This window comes from Phasianus colchicus, chromosome 5 (assembly GCF_987193195.1).
Source record: "Phasianus colchicus chromosome 5, bPhaCol1.hap1.1, whole genome shotgun sequence".
NCBI lineage: Eukaryota > Metazoa > Chordata > Aves > Galliformes > Phasianidae > Phasianus > Phasianus colchicus.
The window spans coordinates 17,706,355-17,732,687 of NC_143440.1; the positions used below are offsets into that span (position 1 = coordinate 17,706,355).

A 26,333-nucleotide genomic window follows, 5' to 3' on the forward strand; every position below is an offset into this window, starting at 1 on the left:
GTACCCTTGGACAATGCCTGTGGGATATTTCTGAAAATCTAAACAGAATACTATCATTTAATCCTAGCCCTGGGCAGCTACTAGTTGCTTGCATACAAATTGCTCAAAGGTAATAAACCTAAGGAAGGAGGTGGTAATGTTAGACAAACAAAGCAGTCTGCAATACACTGACTGGCCCAGTGCTGCAAGTGCTGTCTTTTGGACATTAAACACGAAGCTTGACAGCAACTGGAATTATACATGGGTAATCTAGATCTTGAAATATGACCTTCTACATATCAAGATCTCCCAGTGTCCTTGGACAAAAGGCTGCAGGCAACGTAATGGAATTAATTTCATAATGCAATTCCGTTTGTAGGAGGCATACAATGGCTTTGTGAGCTGCAGACCGAGGCAAAAGAATGAGCTTTATTAACTTAGGCCATTGGAGTCCGTCCCAACCACTATTGGGCTATCAAAGGATATAACAGAGAGGAAGAAAAGAAGATGCAAGCTGCATGGCACCACATCCCTTCTGGCCATGGGATGAAATTAGACATAACCTAATCAGGGGAGAGATTAAAAATATCTGCTGCTTCTAACACGTTGGCATTTAGCCCAAGATAGGGACCTCTTGGGTTTGTTGTTGTTGCTGCGTTTCCTGTGGATACATTTTCAGTGTTGGTATCAGCACTTGCTATTCTATCACGAGCTGTGCAGTTCTGGGTATTTTTCTTACCATTTCAGCTTTCAGCAGTCACAAAAATGAATATAATCCTCATTTGTGAATAATAAATAAATTATAAATAAATCCTGTATTTGTGAATAGAGTGGAAGAAGGAAGGGAAAGAGGTGTGATACATTTTTGCCTTCTGCTTACTCAGATAACATTGACTTTTTTTCCTCGGTGTATAAGAGGAACTCAGAAGTCACTGACACCTGGGAGATGGCTTTTGCAGCAAGGGTATTTGGAATGCATGGAGCTCTGGCTAGGGTTGGTTGAAGAGTCAGCTGAGTTAATGAGTTAGCATTAAGAAAGGACCCACATAAGTAACATTTTAATGGGTGTATGCTACAGGTTGCCTGATCAGAAAGAAAAAACAGGTGGATGAGGCCCTCTATGGACAGGTGGGAACAGACTCATATTCACAGGCCCTGCTGCTCATGGAGAACTTCAACCACCTAATATCTCCTGGAGGGGGCCAGCAGTATGCCCCTGACAGCCACGAGGGGAAACCACACTTTGAGGTGCATTAAACACAGCATGGCTAGCTGGTCAAAAGTGGTGATCCTCCCAATATATTTAGCAAATGGTAAAGCTTCACCTTGAATATTGTACACAGTTCTGAGTTCCACAATATAACAAGGATGTTAAAGTTCTTGAAAGCATCAAGAGGAGGTCACCAAAGCTGTGACAGGGCTGGAGGCACTCCTGTGAGGAGGCTGGGGGCACCTGGGCTGTCCAGTCTGAAGGTGACCTCACTGCTCTTTGCAGCTCCTGAGGAGGGGACACAGAGAGAGGTGCCAGGTTCTGCTGCTGGAAACTGATGGCAGAATGGAATCATCCAAAGTGCACAGAGGAGGGAACAGGCTGAACCCAAAACCATTTCTTTATCACAGGGCAGGTCACATGCTGGGACAGGCTTCCTAGTGAGGTGGTGGATCCTCATGCCCATCAGTGTTCAAAAAACATTTGGGCAACGCTCCCGCTAATACACTTCAACTTTCGATTATCCCTGATGTGATCAGGTGGTTGGATTTGGTGATCTTTGTAGGTTTCTATTCTATTCAATTCTCTCTTATTTTTATGGTCACAATGTTTATATACTCAGCAGTGCAAAATCGCATTCTATCTTTGCCCTGGCTGAACAACACTGCCTGGAATTGAGAGTTTCCAGAACGATAACTGAAGCCTGGAAGCCCAGGGATACATAAGCTACGTTGTGAAGCTCTTCTAGCCTCAGCAGCAAACACAGAGGAATTCATACAAAAGAAAACAAAAAAACTCATCTATTTCTAGAAGTAACTGCATGACATTACCACAAGGAGGCAAACCGGCATTATTTTTCCTGAAGCTTTCTCTTGGTACAAAATGGATCCACAGCATTCCAAATTACTCCATTCACAAAAACAAACAAATAATACATTTAGAAAAATCTCTCCTGTGGAATTCATGTTGGGGTCATCCACATATTCTGATGCTCCAACAAGTAAAAAGGTTATGTGAACACTCAAAGTCATGACAGAGTCCATCTTAGAAAAAGGATAAAGAAAAAGAAGCTATCTATGATGCATGTAATATCCTCATAACTAAATACCTCACTCAAAGCTGTGTCTCCCCACTTCTCGGTGAATTCCTTCCCACGCTGAAAATCTAAATCCTTTGCACTCTAGCAAGACTGTCATTGTGCAACAAAATGTGGAAGATGTATTGAGACTGAAAAATAACAATTGAGTACAGCATACTGTAGATCAATTAAATATTTAATCCAGTGGAAAGACCATAATCAGTCCTGATGAATGTACCATGATACATTTTATCACTTAGGAGACAAGGATAATTCACAGCACCAAGCCATGTCCATCTTTATGTTATCTGCAGCAAACCTATGCAACTAAATATATTCAAGTAAAATGATGTGAACTCTACTCTGACCTTCTCAATTCTTGCCACATTCTGACCAAATTCTTGAATATCTCTCAACTTCCTTTCATTATTTTCTTCCTACACCAAGCAATTTGAAACCCAGACAACTCTTCCTGGACAAAAGAGATTCCAGATTTCTATTTTAGTATGTGCATGAGACCTGGAGCATTCAGGTTTTGCTCCCATTTTCAGATGGGAATAATGCCAACGTTGTCATACAGTGACCAAAGGAAACTGGGTTGACCCCTCTTCTCTAATTAGTTCAAATATTCATCTCTGAAGTTCTCTAACCTGTTTCACATCTCTATGGCAATTTGCTTTCACAACAGGTACAATGGCACAACAAATTCAAACTCAGTTCCCTTCTCCAGCACAGTCTTACAGAAGAAGATGATTCAGCTCATATGTAGTCAAATCTTTTGATGCAGATGTCAAGACTTCTCTTCTATAATCTCTTATAATGGAGATTATATAATGAAATATTTTCCCAAAAGGATTGTGAAGATTAATACATGAAAGAGAGATATGGGGTGTTCAGGTACATGTCAGAGAATTACATGAAACTATGAATCACTGCTTAATTTTTCCTCTTTATCTGTAGAATTCTTACATTAAAAACATTTATATATTGAGAACTCAAAGTCTGTACTCTTAAGTACAAAAATGAGTAATGGTCTTCCAATTTACTTTTACTATATTCGTTACTGATTTAATTGAGGTAATCATCCTCATAAATGAGAATGTCAGACTGCCTTCCATGAAAGTGATAACTGTATCTCTGTGACTGATTAGAGGAAACCTCCGATTTTCCTGCTACAGGTTTTATTTAAAAATTCATGCAACCTTGCTCTGTACCCAGGGTAGCTCTACCAGTGAGAAACAAAGAGCTTTTGTAGAGACAAAAGAAATTAAATCGCTGTCAGCAGACCAGAGTAAGAAGCTCAAGAGATGCTCTGCTTCATTCAACTAAACAGTAACAGTATGCTCATGGAAGAAAATGAAATAGCCTAAATAAACAAGGCCAGAACTCAACAAATTTTCTTTTAAGAAGAGCAGAGGGAAAAGGAAATAACAGGATCCCTGACGTGGACACAAAGAAGTTATGCCAGTACAGACCAAGGAAGCGTAACTGAGGGGACCAATCAATCAAAAAGAACCCTAGTGAGAAACTCTGGCAGTAGAAATGAGTTTGGCTCTCTCTCTCCTTTTGCAAAAAGCAAGCGTGTGGAGAACTGTTCAAACTGGATGAAGATGGCAGCATAAGAGGGATGCAATGGATGTTGACTGAAGCCTGAATGGCATCATGACTTAAGGAAAAGTTCTTGCATAGCTCCTGGAAGAGCCAGGTACTTAGATTTGTTGCCATTCTCTCTGCTACTCTTGGCACATTTTTAATGGAATTGCAATAAATTAGCTGAAATCTCCGCTGCACATAAGACTCCAGGTGTACTTGTAAGAAATAACAGATTTTCATAGAGAAAAACAGTTAACAGAAACAGTCTGACTGCTTGAATCCTGTCAATATAGTTGAAATCCCATCATTATTTACATCAAATCAACTTACAGTGAGAAAAAAGGTCATCAAAATACCAGGACTAACAACTGAAAAGAGTAGCCCAGAGGTAAATCCATCCATAGGATGTCATTAGCAAGAGATGAAGGTGGCAAGATAATTTACACAGATTTTATTTATAGCCACTACAGAACTGTCTTGGGCCATTCAGATTTCGAACTGGTAAGCGTAGCAAGGGTACAAATTAACAGTCTACACAGAAAAATGGAATGGTAGTTAAAATTAAAAGACAGTATTTTAGTGACAAAATATTTTTGAATACTTTATAAGTAGCTTAAATGAAAAACTTATCCCCATGATACTGAGAATTGAAAGGATTCAAGCAACATAAAAGAGCTGAGACTTTTTAATGAGATACAGGTTCATTGGTCCTTCAGAGAGAACACATTTTATAAGGTTGGTCAAACCATTCATCAGAATCCAAGGAACAAATTATCTGAGTAACTGAGAAGTACTTTTTCTAATATATTATTACAACATTGCTGCATTTAATCTCATTCCAGAGAGCAAAGAAGGCAGAATAGAAGCACATACAGCTTCTAATTAGAAGTCCCAAGCTTCAAATTCCAACCATTGGTGAACTTATGGCTCCAAAAAGAAGTGCTGTGGGCTAAAGGTGAGACAAGGAGATAAGAAAATGAGAAGCAAAGGAGCAAGACTTGACTTAGAAGAGAGGTGTAGAATTAGAAATGAATGGTTAGCTGAGATAAGGCTTAGATCATGATGAGTATAAGTACTAGCAGAAGTAAGTCTGCTTATAATGATAGATAAAATGCAACTTTAAAAGCTTTCTCATAGGGTATCTTCATTGGACAGAAGAGATAGGCCTTAGGAAAAAAAAAAAAGTGGGCCTCAGCAAACATTGCTGTTTCCTTGTGTGGTATAATCTCAGTAACATCAGCTTGTAACAAAGAGTAATAGAAGCTGATGATGGCGGCAAATGAGTTCATAGGTGAAAGAATGTTAACTTTTAGAAAAGTTGCTAAAAACATAACAAAACAATTAAGCCAGTTGACAAAGTCCAATGATCTTACCAGTTTTGGAAAACCACATCAAAGTTGTAACTCCTGCAAAACCTGAGCTAATCATGAGGCTTCATACTTCATTAGCCCTCGGCATACAGATTAAAAAAAAAGTGCACTGGTGTCAAATCTTAGTTGCAACAGCGTATCAATCCAAATCTAATCATTAGGGATCAACAGATATTTCTATATGTTGAAATCTTGGCTGTTAACTCCCATGCTAATGTCATTACAAACAGCTGATGCTTGTAGAATGATACATAAGTTCTCCAATATATTATAATATTCAACTACTGGTGTAATAAAAATGTACATTAGAATGTTATGGAAATACTAAAAGTCAAAGAAGAGCAAGTGTTCAGTGCTAATGAAATCAGCCTTTGTATTTTAAGGTCATTATTACAGTATACCACCAGTAAAGCAAAACTTCACTGCAAGATCAAAGAAGATGCAAAGCTATAACTGTAAGATTCAGATCTCCATTTTTGTTGTGCAGTGTTGCAGCACTTCACTGCACCATTTTTAATACCCAAAACAGCTAGAGCTGCAGAAAAGAGAAACTTCAGTCATACTTGAGATTAGCCTTCATCTACTAGTCAGTGGAAATACTTTTTTTTCATAACCCCAATCAAAAACTTATACATTGATCAGACTTTCAGTTTATCCTCTAGTAGTTATTCTATCATTACACACACTACTGGTTCTGCCCTTAATATAACTTACTTATTAAACAGAGACAACAACCTGTTAATGCTGTCAGAACAGAGTACTGTTACATTCTGAGAGAGCCATGGTAGGAAAGACAGGATTTTATCATGACTATTGCTAACAGAACACCAGACAAGAGGGAATGATCTCAAGTTGCACCAGGGGAAGTTCAGGATGGATATTAGGAAAAAATTCTTTTCTGAAAGAGTTGTTGGGCATTGGAATGGGCTGCCCAGGGAAGTGGCAGAGTCATCATACCTGGAGAACGTCAAGATCCACGGAGGTGTGGTACTGAGGGATGTTGTTTAGTGGGCAGTATTGTTGGTAGGTAAACAGTCAGACCAGATAACTTTAGAGGTCTTTTCCAATCTTGGTGATTCTATGGCAACCAGAACCACTACTCAGTTCTGTAACTGGAGGTCTAAACCGGATAACTGAACTCAGGACTAAACACAGTAATGATCTCAAAGTTCAAATAATATTGAGACCAAGGAAGGAAACAGTAGGCCACGGCTCAGTTTTGCGAGACTAAGATGGTTGTTACACAGGCATCAGTTTGCCAAACCACAGCTTTTCCTGTTTGGTTCAGTTTTCAGTATTGCTGATTGATGCAAGGAAACGACTATATGAGCCACAGAAGCCAAGAAAAGTAAAAATGAAGCAGAAGTGAAAACCTAATCAAATGAGTAGCAACTCAGGGACTCAAGGGGCAATTACTTATGTGAAAGGTTATAAGGCCATGTGGAATAAAAGCAGAGAGAATGAAGACAATTGCTTGACAGGACTGGGGATCTACTTATGTCAAGGAACTGCAGCAGCTGACATTTCTCCACCCAGCTAATGACTATATGACCGTGATATTCATTGGCATTGGTGAGCATATGCTGCTTTGCCTAGCAGTATTCTGATCCTGGGCATTTACTGTGTGCATTAGGCTATAAATAAGATAATTGCTGTGGACTCCTAACTTTTGTACAACCCTGCTTGCAAATATCCCTGCACAGCAAATAAAATTCATATATAAGGCTTAGGCTTACTAAGTATAGATATTGCTAGACAATGTAAAATTCTCTAACCTAATGCAAAACCCTTGAGGCTGAGATGTCAACAATGGACCTGCATGTTTCCAATCCACCAACTTTCTTTCCTGTGTTATGCAATATATCTCAGATACAACTAATGGAAAGTCGAGTCCTTCTGTATAGTTCTAAGGATTAAGAAGCAGAAACTTAAATCAAATTTAATTAGAAGCTTTTTTGTCTTTCATTTTTATTTCACAGATCTAAAATAAGTACCAAGTACACTGACTTTATCATAACGCAAGTTTAAACCTGCCAGGAGGGTCAGCCCATGTTGTTACAAAACCAGCAGACCAAAGAAAGCTGTAAAAGATGCTACACTTTTTTTTTTTTTTTTTTTTGCTGTAATGCCGCCTACAACTTCAAAGTATTTTGTCTGGCTTTTACCAACAGTGTCGTCTTTACTAGTAAACAGGAAAAAAATATTAATAAACTAATTTGTAGTGTATAAGGCTGGAAAGTGAAAAATTAACAAATCATGCACAGTTCAAAATACAAGACAGGCTCCCTTTATCTTTTCTTTTTTTTTTTTTTAATATATATACTAGCTTCATCCTAGCCCTTTTCACTCTCATCCACTCTTGTAAAAAAAAAAAAAAATCATAACTCACTGTAAATTCAAGTTTCCCTGAGATCTGGGTATAAAACAAGAAGACTTCCTCTGAGGACTGAGAAGGTAACCTGTCTTCTTTTAGGTACAGCCAGACTCCAGGTTATGATTATTGTATTTCTCTGATTAATAAGAATTTGATCTGCAGAGAGCCAGGGTGACAACTCCTTGTAACTGAGAATCTAAGAAATTCTGTGTAACAGTAAGCTGTGGTAAGAGTCACAACTTAAGAAAACCAACATGCTACACTCATTGTTAACATTTTGTGTCATAATAAATCCTTAATTATAAGGACAGTCCTATGGCCAGCCCTCATTCTGCCAAGGATCCCTAACCAACCTGCCTGTCTTTCACAGCATTGGGTGACAGTGAGGCTGAGCAGAACCATATATATCTCCAAGAACTGCAAGAGGGACATGGCCTTTCTTCCTTCACATCTCTCAAGAGAAGTATGGCTCTAAGATGCTACAACAGAGAATATATTCTGCTCTTCTCTCTGCCATGACCTTCATAGAAGCATCCAAGAGAAAAAGAAAAGGCAGCATTAGAACATCCCTTGAAGTAAAAGTATTAAAGTATTATCTTGTCATGCTGTTCTGGCACAACAGAATGTTTTAAAAGGAATTCAGCCTTTAAGTATGTTTTTTTATGCACAACTTTTTGATTCTTAACTTCTGCAGGAAATGAAGTTGCTTTATTCCTAAGAGGAAAGGAAATGACAGGGGGAGAAAGCTCTCCAAACAGAAAGAAGCACAATTTACATTCTTTAAACAATTACACATAAGTGTAGTTTTACCTCACTAGCTCCAGCCATCACAGCTTCTAACAGAAGGTTTATTTACTTCTTGTTGTTTTTTCAAAGTTGGGAAGGACAGTCAAAAGAAGTGAATTAATATATAAGGATTAGAAAACATCCTGGAGAATCTCTCTTCATTTTCACACACCCACAGCTTGCAGCTTTATTCTTTATTCATAGGGTTAGGAAGCTTACATCATTCCATGGAATGAGTAAATATTGTATGCTGCAATATCAAACTTTTAGCTCATGCGCTACAGCTGACATTTAAAGCTATTAAATGAGCATTTTTATGATCGGTACGTCTACTTTCCTTTGCTCATTCATGTGCATGGCTGATCTATAGTAGCATTTCTGATTCAGCAAACTGGATCTTCATAATGGTGTGTTGAAATACTACATAAGAAATACCAGCAGGCTCCAATGGAAGGAAAGATGCAACGTTCTGAAATTGGTTAACTCTGCTCATCCTGGCAAAACAGGGACAAAAGAAGGAATCTTAGTTTGAAATCACTTTTTTTTTTTTTAACAAGATATCTCCCTACGTAAACTGCTACTATGATACTGTAGCTAAGATTGCATTCCCTCAACAAATGGGTAGGAAAAATCATGCAGAAACAAAAGATTAATTTTTTTTTTCACATATATTATCATTGTGCTTTTTTTCTAATGGTGCACATAACTCTAGTGCCCATTTCAATAAATGTTGAAAAAATTAAGAAATCCTTACTCAGCTTCATGAGGACCCACAGCCTATTCACATCTATTGTAACCAGCCAGAGTTGCTCAGGCTATTTTATAATTCAAGACAAACAGAAGCAAGACTGGGACTCAGAACTGTGACATTTCAAAGGCCCTAATCAGTCAGTGGGAGTGAAATGAGTAGCTTCTAAAAGAAGATACCCTTTAAATCAGTGTTAATAACAGTCTAATTTGCCAGAACTGCTATTAGTTTCTTTCCTAATTGGTAAGTCACCACACATTCAGTCTGTGATGTCCTATATGATCCTAAGTTATCTGACTGACATATACACACGTAGGACAAAGCTGCAACACATTTACATTAGAACTGGGAACCTAAATTAAATTTCTAGAGAATATATTCAATGGATTAGAAGTTTAAACAGCTAAGAACATATAATGACCACAGAAAGCCCTCCTTTAACTACACCATTCATTGCAAAACTGAAGGAAACACTCAAAAAATCAGTACAGCAAGGGTAAAGCTGTATGTTATGCTTGATATTATGTAGTACTCAGAGATAAAGGCATGTAAAATAATCTATCACACAATAAACTGTAAAATATTTACATTTAAATGCAAAGTTGCTAGTAGCACTGCCGTAGCAAAGCATCTACATTTATTAGATAGACTTTTCAGAGTGCCTAGTACAAATGCCTTTGTGGACAGGTAATTGAATATATATAAACGCCTTGAATACAGGTAATTGAAGCTTTAACCTGCCTGTACGACATTGATATAATGGGTTGTATGCCCATGTAACCAAGGCCCAGTTACATACTGACTGGCATACAGCTGTCATGCACAGTTCTAGTTACAAAAAAATGAAATTATGAGTCACAGTGAAAATTACAGTCACAGATTTCTGAGTGTGGCAAGTCTTGTAGAGTATATAGGCTTATTTGCATAATTAGCTTGTGCTTACACAACGTTCTCCATACTATGCTGGCTTAAAACTGCATGTACCAGCACATCATTATTTATTGGCACAAGAACTGGGCAGCAATTAAACAGGCCCTGTCGCTGTCACACAGAGCAGAGCTCAGCGCTGCCCTCCGCTCCCTGTGAGGAGCTGCCATGAGGCCTCCCCTCAGCTCCTCTGCTCTGGGCTCAGCACACCCAGGCACCTCAGCCGCCCCTCACACACCTTGCCCTTCAGTCCTTTCACTGTCTTCATAGTCCTCCTCTGGATGCTCTCTTAACAGTTTTACGTCCTTGTGGCATTGTGGAACCCAAATGGCATGCAGTGCTGGAGGCGAGGCCGTGCAGAGCGGGACATCCCCTCCCCTCACCTGGTGGCAGTGCTGGGCCTGGTGGATCCCCCTTGGGCAGCCAGGGCACACTGCTGGCTCACATCAACTTGCCACCAGCCAGAACACCAAATGCCTTTCTGTGGGGCTGCTCTCCAACCTCTCATCCCCTGCATCAGTGAACACTGCCACTAATACGTAGAAAAGCTCAAAAATGGGGATAGAAGTAATCTGAGACACCTTAAATGAGAGGCCAACTGCCACTTTTGAATTCACTTTCGCACGATTTGCCTCCACAGAGAGAGGAACACGCTGCTATCCAATCCATAGGTGGTAAGAGGTGGGCATTGTGGCTTGGATCACTTCTGCTAGGGAAAGAATTGAACCTAGACAACTATACTGCCACAGCAACTGTGTGTTGGTGTACTGACACAACCATTACGTTATGAAAAAGTGAAGAAATACCTCTTCTACCTCCCTTTTAGAAAGAAAATAAACATAAACCTTCTCTGAAAAGCACAGTCCAGCCAGTATGTCAAGCTTGTTACAAGCATGCCTATGGATCAGACTTCTTGGGCAACACAGCAGACAGGAAAAACTAATAAGATCCACCCTCAAATGGATGATAAGAGGAAAATTGCTGAGGCTGAGGCAGATCTCTACATGCACAGAAGTGTAACTCAGCAGTTGAAGAGCGTTAGAATAACAGCAGAACACACCTACTGAGCCAGGTGTAGTCAACACCTTAAGAAAAGATAGGTCAGGTGGCAAGCTGAAATATATTCACCTGTGTCATCAGATTTATTGCAGAGATTGTCTCTCAATTTTTTGTTGATTGCCCCATAATGGATATTTATTCTATTTTGCGACTTCTTTCACGTCAAGCAATAAAGAAGTTGTCTTCCAGTCAATTATTTAAGACTTTATGAAATAACACTGAACAATACCCACAATTTTTTGCAAGACTAGGGAGGAGAAGAGAGGAATCAGTCTTACACAGGAATAATTTAATAATCTTTGTTGGAAGGAGTGTAGGGTTTTTGACTATGTTTTTGTCTCTAAGGTATCTGGACTCTCAAAAGCCTTCATAATTCAGAAAGGCAGCGCCTTGAAACAAGCCTTCTTCTTTAGCAACAGGCTGAGTAACTATGAATTTGAACATACATTCAATGACCAGATTAAGGCAAATGAATTTTGAGAATGCAAATACAGTTGGTAGACAAACTGGACAATAAGGCTTTTAGTTCCTTTTTTTCAAATAAAATTAAACTTTGAATTCCTGTGAGAACAGAGACATCAGACTGCTGTTTAATAGGAAGCACAGCGCATACTCTACGCAACACTGTATTCACACAAGTAGAACTCAATTCTGAACAACTGATGACACATTTCTTTTGCTTTGCAGTTCTTGCTGCCTTCCTTACTGTTAGGGACCTCTGAAGCTTGGTATTTGTTGACTGTGTAACAGGGTGGCCATTTGTGCCACCCTGTGAGGGAAAGGACCCTCTAATACCTGTGGTAAGCTGATGATTTTAGTGTACCTGTGTAAGAAAAAACACTATTAACAGAATCTTAGTATAAACTCCTACAGAAAGCAGTATTATGCAAACTGTTTCCCTGATTTCCTTCTTTCTTCTGTGCATTCCTGATCATACACGTTGTCTTTCAGGGAACATCACAGTTACTAAGAACTCTAATGCCAACCAAAGTGGCTTGCTAACCTCTCACCAAGGGTTACACTAAACCCTTGAAGTTTGTGAACCATGTTAGAACAAGACAAAGGTAAATCAGTTTCATGTATGTTAATAACCTTTATGAAACAGATAAAGAGATAAATCAATATTCACATAGCGTAGCACAGTGTTAGATCAGTTAAAGAGACAAAAACATCTTAATTTAAATGAGGTTACAAAAAACTGACTCAATAAATTACTACAGTCAAACAAATAGAATGCCGGCTAAATGGAAGAAAGAATCAGATTGATTCATGAGGCAGACATCAGAAAGAACTACTTTGTGTTAGTCTTGTCTTCGGGAAATTTCAGCAGAAATCAAGATCTAATTACCACAGCTTTCATGTCCCACTGGTTAAAAAATAAAAAATAGTAAAAACACATCACTAAAATCCATAATACCTAAACTACCTTCACCAGAACAATAGAGCAGGTAATGAAACACCTGCGTTCATCTTAAGAAAGTACTGTTACTTAAATACTTCTTATAAAAATATTTTCTACTCCTGCACGTAGTTGTGGATAACTGACCTTTGAGTTGGGAGCACAGACTAATTTTAGATTGTAGTAGTTAGAAAAGGTTTTCAAAGTACATTCTAAGTAGTTCTTGAACAACAGTACTTTTTAATCATAACCTTTTTCAATGATACCTATCAGCAGTTATTGGGAAATAACCAGAACAATGTTACTAGGCCTGCACACACACACAAGTTATAAGTAAAGCCAACATTCCTAAAACAGAATAATTAATAAAATAAAAAAAAGCAAGGAAGAAAATTAAGTCCAAAATTCTTCTTAGGATGTTTACCTTATGAACTTGATAACATTTGTTACTTGGAATAGGACTGCTGTTGTCTGAAGTTCATAATGCATGTAATTTAATCATCAGTGGGTTGCAGATGTATCTGGTTGTCCACAGTAATATTTCACTTTAAGGTCTTCCCCATTTTCCTCCCCTGAGTGGTTTGCCCACTGAAAGCCTGGGGCACAGAGTTCTGGGTGTGAGTGGCAGAGGAAAAGAATCACTTTTCTTCCACTTGGTCTTTGCTTTTATGGGCAAATTGTATACTCACTTGGCACTGCAGACTACATTCACAGTTTTAGGACATTTAGGTGAATACAATACAATTGAGGTTGTGCTAGTAAGGCTCAACTGTCTCTTAATGAACTAAATTTGTTATAATTCATGTTAGAAAGTGTTTTAATTAAATCGAGATCAGCCACATTAATCAGAGCTCATATACCCTTCCTAAAGAGACCTACTATGCCTTGTACATGGGTGATCATCATGCTTTACACTGGAAGCAGCTTTGCTGAACCTTAAGTATGGAGGGGCTAGGTCCTTCCCCTCCTTCTTGGAGGGGCCAAACAGCTTACAAAACCTGTAAGAGTTAGTTCTTTGGGATGCTGAAATGGAGGAAAAAAAATTTGAAAAGGCCAGAGAAGACTGCATGGAATTACAGAATTAGATATGATTTAATTATTTTTCAGGATACAGGAATGGAACCACAAATGTATTTAGTTGCCTTGTGGCTCATGTATGTAAATACTCATATGTCTTTGAAATCACTGGAAGGTATTTAAAAGGGAAAATAATACATGTAAAAGTCAATAAAAGTAATAGAACCCTATAAACCCTTGTGATCTGGACCCACCCCCAATGCCTACTTTTTAAGTCTCATTCAAAGTTGGTCTACTGAGTTATAAAAGTAGCCTAACATCAGCAAAGACACATAACACATCAAATCAGAAAGCCAATCAGACAGCACACAATTAAATATATATATATATATATTATATATAAGTTATACATACTATACAGACTTTTTGAACCGTATTCAAACTAGGTCTTAGAGAAGTAAAAAGGAGCATCCAGTTATCTACTTCCCTATGCATTTCATGAACAGGGCAAGTTATAACACTTCAGTTAACTAGTAAGAGAAAGTGGTGTACACTAGAGACGACAACATACTGCAGATCATCTTGTTCTTTGTATACTTACCAATCCTGGAATATCCCATGAAGATCCTCCCATCCTAATGTGTTTTGACTTCCTGCAGTTTGCTTTATCTAATTCCATTTTCATTAACCCATTAAGCCAGAAATGCTAAGAAGTACCATTTAAACTTTTCCCATAATAAAGGAGCTGAGGTGTTTTAAGCCCCACCTACACAGTAAATTGAACCAGCTGATTCAAGAACTACAACTCCCAAATTTAAAGGCCCAGTTTGTCATGGCTCTGAATACTGAGTTCGAGAGCAGCAAAAAACAGAGATATTGTGGTTCAGAACAATGAAAAAAATACGTCTTTAATCCACTTTCACACCCATCATTCTTACTGCAATTAGCTTCACCCAGCTCCCAAGTTCCTATGTCAGAAGCCACAAACACTCTGTTGATCCGTGCTGCCTCTTTGCAGCAGTTGTCTGGTGAAGAAGTTCCCTTCAAGAGCTGCCAGTATCTATCCATGCAGATAGGCTTCAAGCCAGTGTTCCCCTGACTCTTTCAGTGAGCTGCAAGAACAGAAAGTTAGAACATCATTTATGAGGAGACACTATTCAGCTTCCGTTACAGAAAGAGTGCTTCTACATATCTTAATTGATACTTACTTCAAAATATCTACAAAAGCTCTGAGTAATGTCTTGCTTTTATACTCAATGCCGTGCTTATCACAAAGAGCTTTCACCAAAGGAGCTGCTTTCCAGTAGTTGTGTCGAGGCATTGTGGGAAAAAGGCTGCAGAATTCAATGACATACAGTTATTGAAAGGCTTGGCTTACAAAATGCCCTGTACCCATTGTTCAAATTATTTCCCAGCCATCTCCCAGAATGAGAGCAAAAGATTTTCTGATAAATGTAGTTTCATTTGAGACAACACAAGCTTTTTCACTTTTAAGTGCCCATTATTATCACGTTCCTCCCCGTAGTCATACTCACTGGTGCTCAATTTGGAAGTTCAAGTGTCCAGTGAACCAGTCATTGAACAAAGATTGGTTCACATTACATGTTGCATGGAGCTGGGAGGAAAAAAGACAGTGATTTAGATTTTATTTTTCTGGAAGTCTAGATAATTACACCTTAGCAATCACCTTTGTCTAGGATAAAAGACAACGTTTAGTGTCAGAGATTACTGCCTTCATTGACCTGAAGAATTAAAAAAAAGTCTAGCTTGAAATGGATTCTTGGAATACAGGTTAATTTGGCTAGATTTTGCCTCAGGAAGAATATTTTTTTTCACTGATGTGCACACAGGCCTGATCGATCCTATGGGACAATAGGACCATGCTCTATAATTCAGAACTGCAGGCCCATGGCTTCCAAAAGAAAGAAGAAAGGGGATTCTCACCTGAGTAGATACCCAGTCTTTGTTCTTGTCATAATCAATGTGCATTGGAATGTGGTTCATCTGCGAGACCCAAATAAACCATGTACTCTCTAGGTACCTGACCAGATAAACATAGAAACACATGTAATGTATCCAATTGCATCCAAACTTGCCATTAAAACATACATTTTGACATCTGACACAAAAAAAGGGCTGTGCAGGGAGTAGGGGCTGAGAGCTTTCCAGCAGCGGTTACCAAGAAGACTCAAAAAAGTAATAGTCTTAACATATCTATCTATCTACCCAGCCTCTTGTAAGACTTACCTTATAGAGCACACTTGCAAAATTCAGGATTTTTATTCCATTCCTTTACCTCTTAAATTTTGGAGGAATTGCCTTCTAACTTTCTTTTGAGCCATGAAACCTGTCATTGCAGAGGTCCTTGAGCAGCCTCCCTCCACCCCCAACTTATAATGATTTTCTTGGGTCACTACTTATTTATGAGCAAACTTTAGTTTTGTAAAGTCTGACTAGTATGAGTACTATGAGTTTTTTATTTATTTCCATTGACACTCAATATTGTTTACCAATATTAGTCACGGGGACTTTGAGTATGCTGCGTGTTACCTGGACATCCAATAGTACACCATGAAATTGTTAAATCCCATTAAAGGAATATACATGAGGCAGACTCGGATGTTGTAAAACACCACCAATAACAGTTCCTGTTTAAAAAAAGAAGAGGAAGAAGAAGAAGATAATAATGCCTTAATTGAAGATATCCCTCATTTCCTCTTTTTCATATTATTTCAGCATAATAGATGTTCTTCCTATGATCTCTTACTTATCAAATGTGAGCTCCATACAATCATTCAGCCTCCTATGTGTATCCCTGAAATATTTTCAGAGCACTAACTTTAAAATCATTAACTAAACACTGGGAAAAAAATATGTAATCCCACTCTGTCTAGGTCCAATACTTTTCTGTTAGCTTTTATCTACCTGCTGTGAGGTTAAAAGGCATCTCCTGACAAATTCACTCTGGACTTGTTGAGACAAGCATTCCTACTGCAGCAGCCTAATAAAACCCTTTTTTTATCCCAAACATCATAGTCACCTTGGTTGAAATTTGACATAGCCACCTGGAAGTGTTAGGGGTCGATCTTAGTAGGCAGCTAAGCACTACACAGCTCCTTGCTCACTTCCCCATCCCTGGGAGATGGGAGAAGAGGAAAGGAAGAGTAAAAGCAAGCAATTTTGTGAGTCAAGATATAAACTACTTAATAACTGGACATGGAAGACAGAAAAAAAATACACAATGAAGCAAGAGATGCAAAAGCAATCACTCACCTCCTCCTGCAGGTTGAGGTAGACTGCTGTCCAGCCAGTTCCCAAGCAAAAGATGACTAATCTCCCTAAATCTCTCCTTTCCCCTTTTTATTGCTGAGCATGGCATTTTATGGCACTGAATAGCTCTTTGGTTAGTTTGGGTCATCTGCCTGGTTGTGTCCCCTCCTCTCACACTCTTGCACTAATCACTGACAGAACACAGAGTGAGAAACAGAGGTCTTGATGCTGCACAGAAGCTGTTTAGCCATAACCAAAACATTAGTGTGGTGACAGCACTGGTTTAATCACAAATCTAAAACAGCACTATATAAGCTGCCATGAGGAAAATTAACTCCAACCCTACCATAGACAGTACAAGTGGTTACATTTTTGAAAGATTTCTAGACAGTGCAATTGGTGCTTACCAACCACTTTTTCTTCCTGATTGCAAAGTAGAATATGGACAGCTGGAAGAAGGGTACAAGTGCAAGTGGGGCCAATACTGCAGGAAAGAATGAAAACAGAGAGATGTTTATTACTTTGCTGCAACATAAATCTTTCAGAAATATTCTCCTCTGCAGTGAGAGGAAAACTTTCTGGTTTCCATTTGCAGTAGCTTTCATGTACCCACATAATCTGTTCATTTCATTTCAGGACCCTTCTTCATTTCTTTCCCATTTAATTTTCTTTCCAATCCCTTACACCTGAATAACACTTATGTTGTACCAACCATCACACAGACAGGGGAAGTTCCTCCTCACATGAAGAAATGTCCCTAATTTTAGAGATTTTAGGATCTCCCTAGTGTTATGATTGTCTCTGAAGCTGTGATTTCAATGGGAATATCTTTAAACCTATTACTTTGGGAAGGAGATGAAGTTGGAGTTTTGGGGTGATGTACCTACAGCATTATAGGAAAGCAAAGATACTCACAGCTGAAATACTTATGCTGATAATTGTAAGGCATGAACTTCTTCTTCTTTTTTCCAAGCTGAAAAAAAAAGAAAGAACACTGTAATGACCTAGTTGGAGAACTGAGATCCTTCATAAATACTTATCTAATGAACTCATCAAGAATTACCTAATAAATCTCTTTAATCCAGCCTTTCTTTTGAAAAGTAGGCACTGAAGGTCCAAAGCAGTGAAAAGAAACATCTCATTTGAACCCCCATACCAAGATATCAATATGTGCCAATGCAGAATACAACAGTTTTTAGAGAGAGTTCCAAAACTCATAATAGCATACAAAAATACACAAAAATAACAAAAATACTCAAAAGGCATTTGAATTTTGCAGGGGAAGATTCCAATGATAGCAATGAGATTCAATGTAATCATGTTCAGACATTCACCGCAGCGTGCTTAAATCATCTGTGCTTGGAGAGGAAGAGGTTATTTATGTCAAAACTGAGACAGGAAACAGTGGGTGGTGAATGCAGGATGTGTTTGCCGAGAAAACTGCGTCTAAATTTCTGTATCAGGTGGGATATGGGCTGAAGACATCCAACAAAATAAACCACTGAAATGCTTTTTGCCCATCCACAGTGTGCCTGACTCATTTCTGTTAAAAGTTGGAAGAGATGAGAACTAGTTTCCTGCACTTTCATTTCCATCCAAACCAATCTAGCAGAGGGACAGGCACCTCACTCTAGATACTGCACGCTCAAGTTAATGCTATGAGAGGTCTTTCAGCAAATCACTGACTAGATTCTCTCATGTTGCAGCTAACAGTTTTCTATTAATAAATACTTTGTACAAACTCTCTTCCCAGGAGTCTTCCTGAGACAGCAGAGCTGGAATTTTCCACATGCATTATGAAGATTTCATTGCTTATTACCCTCTAATGGAGAGTGACGTATTATTTAAAGAGAATGCTTATCTAAGCAAGAGGTCATTTCTTCATTCCATGAGTAAACAGAATTGCTGATGAAAGAAAAGGCTGGAGATCTTACCTACCCTAATATCTGAAATCATGGGAAAAAGGGGGAGCTGTGTTCGTGGATTTATTTTTATGAGATTAGAAAAAGAGGAAAAAAAGGAGATTAAGAATTAATTTGTATGCTTGTGTTTTGTGCATAGCAGCTGGTACTGAAGGATTTAGGTGCCAAGTAGGTCCTACAACCAAAAGGACCCAGAGGGAACATCTGACTCAATATCTACAATATCACTAAAATCATCTAACACTAATCAAGTGGACTGACTCATTGTTTGGAAGGCCTTCGAGGTACTTACCCTGCTCTTCTAGCAACACAGAACTTAACTACTGATTTTAAGAGTTTGCTGCCTAAGCATCATGATAACCAGGCCCCAGGTTGGTACTTAAGTAAGATATCTTGAACTTGAACTTTGGTGCGAATGTATCCAGCAAGGATCTGCTATTGGGAGCATGGGAGTCAGAGCAATCTGACTGTGAGACTCTCAGACCATCTAACACTTCGGAAATTATAGAATCATAGAATTGTTTGATTTGGAAAGTACTCGTGAAGGCTATCTAGTCCAATTCCCCTGCAAGGAACAGCGATCCCTATAGCTAAATCAGGGTGCTTGGATCCCTGTCCAGCCTGTCCTCCCTTGGAGGTCTCCAGGGATGGGGCATTCACCACCCCTCTGGGCAAACTGTTCCAGTGCCTCACTACCATTATTGTAATAAAACTTCTTCCTTATATCCAATCTAAATTTCTCCTCTTTTAGTTTGAAACCATTTCCCCATTTTTCAAGTTATTATTACAAGTTTAGGCAGAAAGCCATAATTCAGGTTATTACACCTCAGTTCTGTCTTTTTTGCCAAAGGCCCTCTAGATCCATACCCACCTCTACAGAGAGTGTCTTTCCCAAGCTGAACAGGAGAGGGTGCATGTTGAGATCGGGGTCCTTGCGGAAGCAGTTGGGTTTGGCGTGGTGCTGATTGTGCAGATGATTCCACCAGCTGGCAGGTAAACCCTGCAGGAAAAGCCAAATACTGGGGATTCAAATTAGAACTCTATCACTGATCATTATTTGTCAACCTATCATTGACAATTGCACTATATTTTCCTCACAGGTAATGCTGCCTGAATGTAGAGTCACTCCCATTCATTATTTAGTCCAGATTAGGCCCAGAGAATATTCTCACAGTAAGGCAATTACCTTCAGGGTATTTATCACAATGATCTGCAGCAGATGGTTCCATTTAGGCTTCCTAAAGACAGAGCAGTGCCCCAGATCGTGTTGGAACCAGCCCATCTGGATCTAGAAGACAAAAGAATTGCCAGGGATTCAGAATCATAGCAGTGTTGTACGAATTTGCTCTTGGGAGTCTTCTTACCACCATAGATGAGATCATCTCCCTCTGATCTGGGAAAGAAGGACAACGTGCAGTCCTATCTGCTCAGTGCTGAGAACTTCCTTTCAGACCACTGCCTATTAAAGATGCTCAATGCCAGATATTGATTTTGTTTACAGCAAAAAATCATTACAATGAGTTTGACTGTTAGAGCATATGAGTCTCTCGTTCCCATCAAAAATATATATAATTTCCAAGTAACCATCTAGAAAGTGTAATAATTTCAAAATCCAGAGCTTCATTGCACTTCACAGCAGAAAACTGTTCTGAATTAGTGAGCGGGGTTGGCGCATGACGGACCAAACATCAGAGCCATCAGACAGTAAACAGAACTTGGAACCAGAAATGGAACTGACGACGAGATATTCCCTCTTCTATCAGGGTGAGTGATTAGATCAGCCCATCCCTTCTTATAAAGTTGCCTACTTAATCTCACAACACCACACCAGTCAGAGTGAACAGGTTGTCAGCAAACCTAGGTTTGCTGGAAGCAATGAAAACTGCTTGTTGTCTTCAACCAGCTTATTAGATCTAAGAGGACATAGTAAGTCAGTGACTGGAAGATGAACATTTCATTGATCCTCTCCACTGGAATGAAACAAACATGTCTACACCATTGAATTGCTGTCAGCAGTTTACCTGAGCAATGGTGAAGAATGCCATGCCAACAATGAAGGGCACTAATGATATCCCAAAGTACCAGACTGTCAGCCAGGATGCAGCATCCAGTACCAGGAGGTGAAGGAAGATCAGGGAGAAAAAGGTGGAATCTGGATTCAGAAGTCCCATCTTCTCAACAGTGCAGCGCAGCTCACGGAAGTCCTCTAAAAGTGATTTCTGTGGGTAAAAGAAGTATTAATGTGCTAGCTACTTTGAAAATGCAATACAGCAGATCCAGGAATCCTTGGAGTGGCCATGGAGACATTCAAGTTCATGTTGGATGGGGCTCTGAGCACCGTAATCTAGCTATATGTGTCCCCGTTCATTGCAGGGAATGTTGGACCAGATGGCCTTTAAGGGCCTCTTCCAACTCAAATGATTCCATGATTCTAAGTCAGTGGAAATACTTCATCAGTGGGGTTTCTTCACAAGAATGAGCACAAGATCAATAGATCTCAGCTTTGCTTTGACACTCAAAACAAGTTGTTGACAGGCTGTGTCAGTGAGACATCACAATGGGAAGAACTGATCAGATACTGGTACTCTGGAGCCCATTACTCACATGTATGGATCTCGGTTTTCTGGGACAGTGCTGTGTGTTTCCATGCATGACTATGGCAGCTACCTCCCCACCCAGCCTAGGGCACAATGTCAATTATACTGTCCCAGAAATTATATCTACCCGTCTTTTGTATTTCTCCTCCTATGCAGAACCCCAAGTCATTTCACAGTTAGTTTCTAGGACACCCACCTTTTTGTTAGACTCAAAGCTGGGTTGATCTGGTGCCAGTTCCCCGATCAGCAGAGACTTCAAGTATTTCTTCACCAGAGCCTTGTCACTGTGAAATGCTACAAAGGCATCCTACAAATCAATACACAGACAAATGCGATAAGAAAGGTATACTGCTAAATACCAGATGCCAAGTCTACTTCTTCCATATCATTGATATAATACATAATCCTGATTCCTTTTCTTTCCCAAAGACCTTCAGAGCTCTGTTCCTTCAGTTGTTCCTCTAGTGCTTTGCCTTCAGCTGGAGCTAGGCCCAAGGAAGCTGGAGAAGTTTCAAGAAACTAGATGTCATATAAGTATCTGGGTGAGGCTGGTAATGAGTACTAAAGTGTTTGATGAAAAACTATTTGCAGAGGGAAACATTCTCTTTCATCTGTCTCTTTCAACACCATCCTTCCTTAGAAGGCTTCAGCCAGCAGCCCTGCCCTGTGGATGGGACCCAGGAGTAGGAAAACACATCAGTGAGGTGTCTCTTTGCCGCACTTAGGAAAATACAATGATGTTAAAACCCTGCCCTTATCATGGTAGTGTCAATGGAAATATACATATACAGGGCTATCTAGCTTTTTCTTACAGTTGCCTGTTTTCAGATAATTGACATTTTGGACAACTGAGTAACACAAGTGACACAAACATATTTGTTCAAGAACCATTCATAGTACCAGTTTCAAAAGGAAATGTAAACTATGGGATAAAGGAAACAGAAAGCCCTAGATAAATCACAGCTCTACTTCAGCTTATCTCCTCAGTGGATTTCCCAGAGGGAAGGTGAAGATGCTGACCATACTCCTTTATCTTTCAGAAAGAGTCAATATTACAAAACCCTCAGTGTTTGACCAGTCACATCTATGCAAATTTTCTCTCTGCAATAAACTGAGGTAATCTTTTAGTCATGACACAAAGATTTTTACACACTTCCAGACAGGAAGAGGACTTTCCTTGTGCAGTTTGGCATTCCTCTTGAGTCTGACTTCCGAAAAGGCCCATCTCTGAGCACTTTACTCAAGTCAGAGAAAAGTAATGTTTTGAACAGATGAGATTTCTACAGACATCTCGTGGCCCTTTGTCAGAATCAGAAATTCTGCCCAGATCCAGTGGCCTGGGGAAATCTTTCTGTTATGAGTCTGTGTTGTCTCTGCTCCTACCTTACTTTACCACGTAACAAGAGATTACCTTAAAGGACTATCATCTGCAATGGACCTTACTTCCAAAACTTGACAGTAGAGTAACATTCTGCAAAGAGTATTGTTTATATTTGGAAAGTAATGCATATAGAGAAAAATAATTCTCACCATATCTTTAAAATGAGCTCTAGGTTGGTAAAGAGTGCTTGGAAAAAATCTTGGACTTTGAATTTCTTAAGAAGAGAATTAATTTGAGAAGAGAATAAAGGAGACCCAGAAGGGTTTTTTCCTTCACTTGAGAACACAAACTGAGGAACAGAAAGGACAATCTACTTTCTCGAAGCCAGAAAATCTGTCGTGACAAGAATTAAATTTGGGTCCCCTCACCACATGTTTATGTTGTAATCCTGGTCTTGCTTCTGAGAGTTCAGAAATTCAATATCAACTCTTAATAAATAATCTATGAAATCTGCTTAAAAATTATCATCTCTTTCAACAGTTAACAACTCAGTGAGATCCTCTAAATCAAAGATTTTTGCAAATGTCTCTAGAACATCTACTTTCAGATGGACTATTTGTAGAAAGTTTCCTCATCTTCTGTAGCCAAATGTCATTCTGTTGATTTCTCAGTTGTTTTTCTTGTATTTTATTCTTCTTACCGCTCCTTCGGAATAGAATTTTTGTTTAAGACCTTCTTTTCCATCACTCATTCAAAATAGGGTCCTTCCCTTGGTTACTTCCTTTTCTTGCTCCACTGGCCCCTCTTTATCTCTGAACTTTACCTGCTTCTTATTCATCCCCTTGCTCTATTTTTTATTATCCTTGGCTTCTATCATATCTGGAAGCGCTCAGACATGAAAACAGCAGTACGCACCGAGTGTACCACTTCCCAATCTCTTCCCTTCCACTCTACTGCAACAGAAAGACTTTGCAGATACTTGGAAGACAGCCTGTATGCATGTGCAGCATTTACATTTTAATGTAATGAACCTGAACAGAGCTTTATAATTTACATGGCAGGTAACTCTGATCTTAAGGGTAACCTGAAAGGTACTTTTACAAGCAGCACAGTTACATCCACTACCTTATCGCAGAATCACAGAATGGCTTGGGTTGGAAGGAACCTCAAAGATCACTGAGCTCCAACCCCTGCTGTAAGCTGGTTGCCACCCACCAGATCATGCTGCCCAGAGCCCCATCCAACCCAGCCTTTTCTGACTGAGCATGGTGTCAACCGTTACAAGTGTTCTCCACTGGAGTCCAACCGTGTCCTCCTGTCCTGGCACTGCAACCACATTCCTCCACTCCATCCCTAGATCTTACCGTTGCATCTTGTCCGGCATAGTGGCCAATGACCCGGCTGCCTCCAGGGTGACGTTTGGAAAAATTGCTGACGTCGTAAACATTCCTGTCAATCACCAGCCACTGCTCCTTGCTTGGGCCATGGCCATTGTGGATTCTGATCTCTTCCCAAGTGAAAAGCTGTAGAAAGGTTGAAACAGGTTTCCTTTCCTTTTCTGTGGAGCCAGTCTGTGGAGCCATCTGCACTTCTGGATGTGCATTCAGCACTGAGATTCACTCATCTCAGCCTTGCTGTGCTGTGTTCGGACAGATGAACCATGTCAGCCTACCCGTTATACAGTCTCAGTCCCAACCACACCCTGTGCTTCTAGGGCTGGTTGACTCCCTCCACACAAACACACCCTCGTCTTCCACGTTCACACCAGACTCTTTGACACACCCATGAATAAATGTCCTGTTTCTTCTTGTCCTTTCTGAGTTGCCACTGGAAGGTCTGATTACTCAAGAGACCTGTAGGCTACTTCACTGAATACAAATATACATACACTGAAAGATTTAGAAAGATAACTTAGAATCTGCTATTCAATCAAATCAGATGGCAATATGATGAAAGAACAATATATTAAGTGACCTTCTTCATAGAGCATTAGGAAATGGATAAAGTAAGCTGTTAGCCAGCTTCCATATTTGAATGAACATGGATCTTAGCCGGAAGAGAAATCTGAGGAACTGTTTTTTTCTACAGGTAATATTCTGTGTTAATTTTAGAAAACTGAAGCACTTTTAGCATTCCGTAATGCTTGCGTATGTCATTAATCCTACACTTACCATACAATATATCTCCGTAATGTCAAACAGAATCAAAATAAAAAACTGTAAGGCAGCCTATGCAGTGAGCCAAAAGTTGCCCATAAATATGTTTGCTAGCATATCTCATTCAATTGTAATTCCTGCTAACAAAGCATGGAGCTTATGTCTACACTAACAGAGTGAAAACAGCAGAATGCTCCGAGCTCTGCAATCTCTCCATGATATATCTCAAATTCTTTCCTATTGAGTCACATCATTTTTGTGCCTGACCCAGAAAAAACAAAGTCTACAATGTATGAAACACTGACATCTTTCAAATCTGGTATTTTTTAATCTGAAATTACCATCTGTGGGTGCTTTTGAGGAATGTAGAAGCAACATGCGGATATGGCATCATCTGCCTCATCAGATTTTCATCCTATCCCTTTATAAGGCAAAATTGAATTAAGTCCTGAATTATGAGCTTTCCCCTTTACACCAAACTTTTTGTTTGCATTTATTAATTTACTGCATTTGAAACCGTAAGTGATAGAATTATAGAATGGTTTGGATTGGAAGAGACCTTAAACATCGAGCTGTTGTTCACAAGCCTTTAATTCCTACCATTGTGTGATCCATCACTCGAACCCATTTCTCTCCAGTTTAGAGACAAGGATGCTGTGCTGGACAGTGCCAAACACTTTGCACAAATCCAGCTAGATGACATCACTTGCTCTTCCCTTATCCACCATTGCTGTAACCCTGCCATAGAAAGCCACCAGACTTTTCAGGTATAAATTGCCTTTAGTGAAGCCATGCTGGCTCTCACCAATCACCTCTCTGTTCTCCATGTGCCATAGCACAGTTTCCAGGATGATCTGCTCTATGATTCCTGATCTGCTGGGCATAAAATTGAGACAGACTGGCCTGTAGTTCCCCACGTCTTACTTTTTTCCATTTTTAAAAATGAGGATTATGCCACAATGTCTTAAATAGGATGGCAACTTGATCCACCAGTTCCCTTAGGATTCATAGACACATCTCATCAGGTCCCATGGACTTGTGCACCTTCAAGTTCCTTACATGGCCTCAACTATGGTCTTCTACACTGGGGGATTCTCCATTCTTTCAGTCCTAGGCTTTCCTTTCTGCAGCTTGGGCAACATGGCTAGAATGAGTCAAAAAAGTCATTAAGATGCTTAATTGAGGCACCCCCGTTAATGTCATAGTTGTCCTAACCTCCCCCATTATTAGTAAGACAGGCTGCTCCACAAAATGGTTCTTCCCACCTTTTCTTTCTCACCTGACTCACAGTTTGGTCTGTACAGGAAGAAATAGTTACAGTCTACAGGTTCAAAGTCAAAAAACTATAAACACGTTTCTGTTTGATAGTATCACTGCTGTGATGAATGTAGCCAAGCTGTGTTCTTGAGCAAGGTACTTTAGCAAGGTGAGGTCCACTTTTGCCTGTGTACTCTCTCTCCCAGACAGACAGCATGCAGGAAGCCCAGACAAGCATTGCTCGAAGGGATGATCTTCTGCATCAGAAGA

General features: G+C 39.5%; 2 protein-coding genes across 2 annotated transcripts in view; both read right to left on the reverse strand.

Moving 5' to 3' along the window:
- Positions 1-14,225, reverse strand: part of LOC116239016 (acyl-CoA (8-3)-desaturase-like) — a 41,674-nt gene extending 27,449 nt beyond the window's left edge. The window contains exon 1 of the mRNA XM_090140690.1: positions 14,142-14,225. Coding sequence (XP_089996816.1) covers positions 14,142-14,225 — 84 coding nt within the window. The remainder of the gene's footprint in view (positions 1-14,141) is intronic.
- A 288-nt stretch (positions 14,226-14,513) lies between these two features.
- On the reverse strand, positions 14,514-24,659 carry LOC116239003 (acyl-CoA (8-3)-desaturase-like). Its single transcript, XM_031608974.2, has 12 exons — positions 24,015-24,659; positions 21,526-21,636; positions 20,754-20,951; positions 19,919-20,020; positions 19,604-19,732; positions 17,726-17,783; positions 17,218-17,294; positions 16,091-16,188; positions 15,485-15,581; positions 15,076-15,155; positions 14,749-14,874; positions 14,514-14,652 (listed from the first exon to the last, which is right to left on the reverse strand). The coding sequence occupies exons 1-12, from the start codon at positions 24,231-24,233 to the stop codon at positions 14,601-14,603; spliced, it is 1,347 nt and encodes a 448-aa protein (XP_031464834.2). The 5' UTR covers positions 24,234-24,659; the 3' UTR covers positions 14,514-14,600.
- Between the last annotated feature and the right edge of the window lie 1,674 nt (positions 24,660-26,333).